The sequence below is a fragment of the Camarhynchus parvulus genome, chromosome Z (assembly GCF_901933205.1).
Source record: "Camarhynchus parvulus chromosome Z, STF_HiC, whole genome shotgun sequence".
NCBI lineage: Eukaryota > Metazoa > Chordata > Aves > Passeriformes > Thraupidae > Camarhynchus > Camarhynchus parvulus.
In genome coordinates, this window is record NC_044601.1 from 4,811,444 (window position 1) to 4,817,443 (window position 6,000).

A 6,000-nucleotide genomic window follows, 5' to 3' on the forward strand; every position below is an offset into this window, starting at 1 on the left:
GCAGAAATTAATTCCTCCTTGATCTTCAGGAGGTTTTATTCTGAAATTCTTGCTCTAAAGTCCTCATAAATCCAAAGTATTCCTATTCTTACAAGTGCAGCAGGAAGACTAAGTTAGATATCTGTGTTTTTTCGTTTGAATGTGGCTCTTGGACTGTACTGGAAAGAGATAAAAGAAACAAAGCAAAAAGATCAAAGCCAGAATCCAAACAGCAATGGCATGAGACCTGATAGCTGATTTTTACTGGAACATGTAAATTCCTCCTCCTTCAAAGTTAGTTCTGAAGAATGTGCTCCTAGATATTGTCCCTTATATAAGGATGGTACTGTTGAGCTTTTAAAATTAGAGGTGAATTTCTGAACTGAGTAAACCTTTTAATTGTATGGGGAATTGTTTGCTGAATCACAACATCTGCGCGTGCAAAAAGCTGATTGGATGTTCTAACTGCAACAGGCAGGGGAAGAGAACTTCAGATCATCTTTCCATTGCAATAAAACTTAATTTCTGACACTGTGAAAGTAATTTTTGATGTGAAGACTCCTATCTGCTCTAATTTTTGCTCATTTGATCCTTCCAGTATTGCAGCTTTTGAGGAAATGATAGAGCCCTTCCGACTTCATGAGGATGATAAAGAACAAGAAGTTGCAGATAAAATGAAGGAGGATGAACCATGGAGGATAACAGATAATGAGCTTGAGCTTTACAAAACAAAGGTTCTGGCTTTTTTAGAATGTTACATCAGTTAAAACTTCCTTCTACTTCATTTGTGGTTGTGATAACAATGAGTTAATTCCTGTTATTCTCTCTCTTACATAGCAGTTTTTTTATGAATAGCAAATAAAAAGTAGCACCTGAAAACCATGGCTCACAAAAGCAGAAAGGTTCTGTATTTGAGTATGAGCAGGGCCAGACTGCTCTCCTACAGTATTTCAGCATTTAGTTCAGAATAATTTCATCTATAGCCAGATGTTTGTAATTTTTTTATTTTAATCAAGCTAATAATTATTATTTTTAAAAAAACACTGCTAAAACCAAGCAACGCTTTGTGGTGCAGAGGAGCAGTTGAAGGTTTGACATCTTTCCCAAGCTATTGTGCAGCACAGAGACACAAAATATTTCTTCTCAGGCATTTCTTTGCATGAGAAAATAAATAGCATCCTGTAATAGGGTAGCACTTGGCTGACTTGCACATTCTGAGCTTGCTGCTTGCTTTTTTCCCAACCTTACAACCATAGGTTTTTTGATAATGAGGAGTTTCCACACTGAGATTGGAAGTATCTGCTTTTTATTTCATTCCAGTTGGTGATAGTGTTTTCCCTTTCTTTATTTTTTTAAAGAATTTTTTGTAGTTTTTAAACAAAAGCTGTTCCTAACAAGTTTGATTTTATTTACAGACTTACCGACAGATCAGGTTAAACGAGTTGCTGAAAGAACATTCAAGTACAGCTAACATAATTGTCATGTAAGTAAATTATTTTAACTTGTGGTGCTACCTGAATTGATATGGAGCTGTAATTCAAAATAGAAATACAGATCAGGAACAGGTCTTTGCCTTGGCATGTTCAAGATTGCAGTCCTGACTGTATTTATTTATTTATTAGAAGTATGGAGCCACCATTCTGCTGAAGAAAAAGGTGCCTTTTTATTGTTGATCATCCAGCTTTAGTTGATCACCTCCACATTTGGGGTGCAGCTCAGGATTCTCACATTCTTTCTAATCCTGTGTGCAGTTACTCCCCTCTTTCTCAAGTGCTTCCTTTGATTTTCTTTTCTGGAGGATCTCTCTAGATAAAATTAAGTCATTATCTTGCTTACAGATTTTTGGGGGATTACTTTGGGTGTGAACAAGCAAGAGGCAGATTTTTTTGTAGGTTGTAGATTTCTTACTGCCATATTTTAAAATGCTGAGGATAAGTAAAATGTCCTCAGCTTAGGAGGGTTCTGCATGAAGCTGCCTGAATATTAAATGGTGTTAACAGGCCAGAAGTGAGGGGAAAATAGATGTAAGTGCCTATGATGTTTCAGATACAAACTTTCATTAATTCTAAGGAGGGTAAAAATTAAAATTAAAAATATTAGGAAATTTGAGTTAACATTTAGATTTTGGTAGAATCATCTGTCATATTTATTACAGTCTGACTTGTAGCTGGCCGGGTGTTTCTGCTCAGTGAAAGTTGTTTCCCTTGTGCCTTGCAGGAGCTTGCCAGTGGCACGGAAAGGGGCAGTTTCCAGTGCACTGTACATGGCCTGGCTGGAAGTCCTCTCTAAAGATCTGCCACCAATCCTGCTGGTTCGTGGGAATCATCAGAGTGTCCTCACCTTCTACTCCTAAGAGTGCTGCCCGTGGCACAGCTGTGATGGAATGGTACTGCAGTGCCCAGGGGAGAGTGACTGCCGTGGTCTACAGCTCATTAACATCACAAAGGCAAAAAGTGACTCTTCTTTCACTATTTCACTGACTTGAAAGCACACAAGGAAAGTCACTGTATTTCTAAAAGTTGTGACATCTTCAGTTTTATTCTATATTTTCTGTAATTTAATCTTGCTTAATGGGGGAGGATTCCTTGTTAGACTGAAGAACAAGACGAGCTTTTTGTTTGCTATTTGAATAGCAGCAATAAAATGTTGTATTTTTGATCAATGAAAGGATTATAGATTTATAAAAGCCTTTTAGCCTTGAGGTGCCTTCTGAAATTAACCAAATCTCACCCATACATCCTATTTTGTAAATTTATATAGAATGTCAAAATCTGCCTTCGACTAAGAGTTTCGATCAGACTTCCTTTAGTTTTTAGTCTATTCCATATTACAATAAAAATGAATGCTGCTTTTCAGTCTTCCATTGAGCTATTAGTTCTTAGTACTGTATGTTTTCTATCGTCAGAAAGTTTTTTTTGGTTTTTTGGTTTTTTGTTTTGTTTTTTTAATTATTGCATCTGTTAGATTTAAAGGTGAGAATTGGGGCAGGTCAATTGAACTAAAGCGAATCCTTGATGTTACTGCCACTAAGTTTTGTAACAGTTAAAATAAAACTAATTCTGCTTGTAGAGAGGGTCCTTTTTCTCAAATTTGACAATGTGTGCTCCTTTGGCAGTAGTCTGAGACAGACAGCTGATTTTATCTACCTTGGCAGAGGGCAGTATCCTCTTAGTCTTAGCTCTGCTGTGAAATCAAGCTCATCTTGCTGGCTGAGGCTTCCTACCTTAACACAAATTGGAAGAAAATAAAAGACCTGTCCTAGTTCTTGGCCTCTTATGTTTTAGTGTCACTTTCAACTTATTTTTGAAACAAAACTCGACTTAAGGCTTGAATGGGGATAATATAAGCAATGTGATGCTATCTAACAGAAAACAGTAAACACTATGTGGAATTGTGCTATCCAGTATGAAATGTAAAAGCTGCAGTTCTCTCGCATTTTTCAACAAATGGTTAAACGGACCACTAAGTTCTTAGGGGAGATGTTTTTAGGTCAATTCATTCAGTTGTCAGAAAATTAATTAAAGTCTTATTAAATAATACTCAGGTTTTATCGTCTAGCAATTTTGATCTATTCCATACATCCTACTTTATACATTTTCTATGTTCAATAAAGAAACTGCCAGTCTTGTGTGCCCTTTCATTGTATATTTTGGAACTTTCATAATTTAGTCTACTGCAAACACCTGCAAAAGAAATTTCACTTGAGCCTTTGTATAAAGGTTAGTAATGTGAACTGTTTTTTAAATTCCTGATATTTTTTTGGATAGAAAGGATTGCCTAAAAACATTTCACAAGCTTTTGATAATAGCATTGGACATGCTACTGGATCAGTTTACCAGTGGGTGAGTGACTTTCATTTAAGGATGCACAGAAAAGGTTTTTTGGTTGGTTTGGTTTTTTTTTTTTTTTTTTTTTTTTTTTGTTATTCATTTGTTTGGTTTGAGGTTTTTTTTGGTTTTTGTTTTTGCTAAATACAGGATCAAATTGAAATGTAACTGTTCCTTTTGAAGGACAAAGTATAATCATTGCGTGGCAAGGTAGAGCTTCAACTTCTTGTGATTAAAGATAAAAATACACTGTGCAGTGTACACTGTTGTCAAGTTCTTGGTAAACTGCTAAAAATCCTTCTTTTTTTTTCCTCTTTTTAAATTTTTTTTTTAATTTTTGCCGTTTCTGTCAATTGGATTTGAGACTATGGAATCATTTCACTTTCTCAAAACTTCTAAAGAAAAACAAACATGCATGTCTCGCTGCTAAGTGTGAGATAACTGATGCCAGCATGAACCCAGCTTGTTATGATAAAACATTGTAAGACAAGACAGACAGTGTGGGGTCAGAGTGATGTTTCCTTCCAGGTGAGGGGATGTGGATCAAACTTACCAACATAAATATCACAGGTTTTACAGTGTTTTGTAGGGGATAAGGTCACATTGTGCATATGGAATCATTGCCACGTTTCTCCTTGTTTTGTGGGTAACATTCTTTTGAGCAGATGGACAGTATGGCATGGACTTAGTGCTGCTATCTTAAAAAAAATTACAAAAACAAAACGTGCACAGGTACACTTATTTAAAAAGGTTTATTTGCCCATTCAGGAAACCATTGCTTGTGATCTGTAAACACAACACAGAAACCAAATGAAGTGTGTGTATACATGCATATATGTGTATAAAATTATATAAAGTATATCTAAATATGCATTATGGGGATAGTTAAGGTCATGTCTGTGAAACACCATAGGATGCTTTTTCACATGCACTCTCAGGAGTCCACTAATGCTATGAATGAGGGCAAGTTCCAAGACTATTTGCTCACCTTAATTTGAACAGTTAATGGTAATTGTCTGCAACAGATGTCAGTTAGTGGCAGTCACTCCAACTCCTGCTTTGATTTTGAAGCCAAATTTTACTTACGTTCCAATCATCATTAATTAAGTGGAAAATTAAATCACTTACACATGGCAATTCATACCTTCTTATAGATTAGGTTCCTTCGTATGGGTTTAGAAAGACAATAATAGCTGGTGAAAATCAATTATTTATTTGTTCACTTGTATTTAGGTTTCCTTTTACATACGTTCTTTTTATATGCTTTTTTTCTGACATTACATATTTAAAAAAAAACAACTAAAAATAATTTAAAAGATCTGAGTGTTAGTGGGTTGTGGCCCACTTGGTTTGAGGATGTAAGATTTGACACTGTACTGTAACTGTCCCACACAAATGCTTTTCTAATGTTTTAACGTAATTATTGCAGTTAATACTTTGTACCAGGGGGATGTCACTGCAATAAAAGAAGTGAATTCAATACAACTCTCTTGTCTAACAAAGCTTTTTTTTTTTCTTTTTTTTTAATGGGATGGGAATAATGTTCATAGTTCAACAGGTTAATGCTGAATTTGGTTCCTGACATGAATATGATTATTGCATCCATCTAAAAATTACTTTTGTAGTGGAATTTGCACAGGACCAGTGGAGCTGAAAGCAGCTCATGTGTCTGGTATAAGACCAAAACCATGTTGTTTTTTGGGGAGGAATGTTTGCCTCTCAAAGGTCTAGAAACAGTAGTTGTTGTATAAGAAATTAACCATGTAAAATTGTAAAACCTTGTAAAATTTGCCATGGCTCGCCAGACAGCACAGACCCGTCCTCAGCCCCTGGTGTGTCTCAGCTGCAGTGGTGGTATCTGAAAATCTGCTCCAATTGATTTTGTCCCTCAATACACACAAGGACTCTCTTAACTCCTCTTTCTCCCATTAAAATAGAAGTCCACTGGGACATGGAATGTGTTGGGATAAGAACTTCTCAGACTGTTGCAAAGTTGCTTTGTAAGCAACTTTGTTGGTCCCTAACTTCAGTACACTCCACTACGAAGTACTGAAAATTTGAAGTTTAAAAGCATGAAGAAGGGGTGAGTTCTTACAGAACACTGAAAAAATTCATAGTCTCATCAGTTTTGGTATTTGATCCCTGCTACAGTCAGAGCTCTTCTGCATATCCATTGTCAGTCATGTTTAAACCT

General features: G+C 35.9%; 1 protein-coding gene across 1 annotated transcript in view; it reads left to right on the forward strand.

Annotated features, from left to right (window-relative positions):
* The window catches only part of SLC12A2 (solute carrier family 12 member 2), a 54,073-nt gene extending 48,782 nt beyond the window's left edge, over nucleotides 1-5,291 (forward strand). Inside the window, exons 25-27 of the mRNA XM_030968069.1 lie at nucleotides 578-713; nucleotides 1,395-1,462; nucleotides 2,197-5,291. Of these exons, the coding sequence (XP_030823929.1) occupies nucleotides 578-713; nucleotides 1,395-1,462; nucleotides 2,197-2,332 (340 nt within the window). The 3' untranslated portion in view covers nucleotides 2,333-5,291. The remainder of the gene's footprint in view (nucleotides 1-577; nucleotides 714-1,394; nucleotides 1,463-2,196) is intronic.
* Nucleotides 5,292-6,000: the final 709 nt, after the last annotated feature.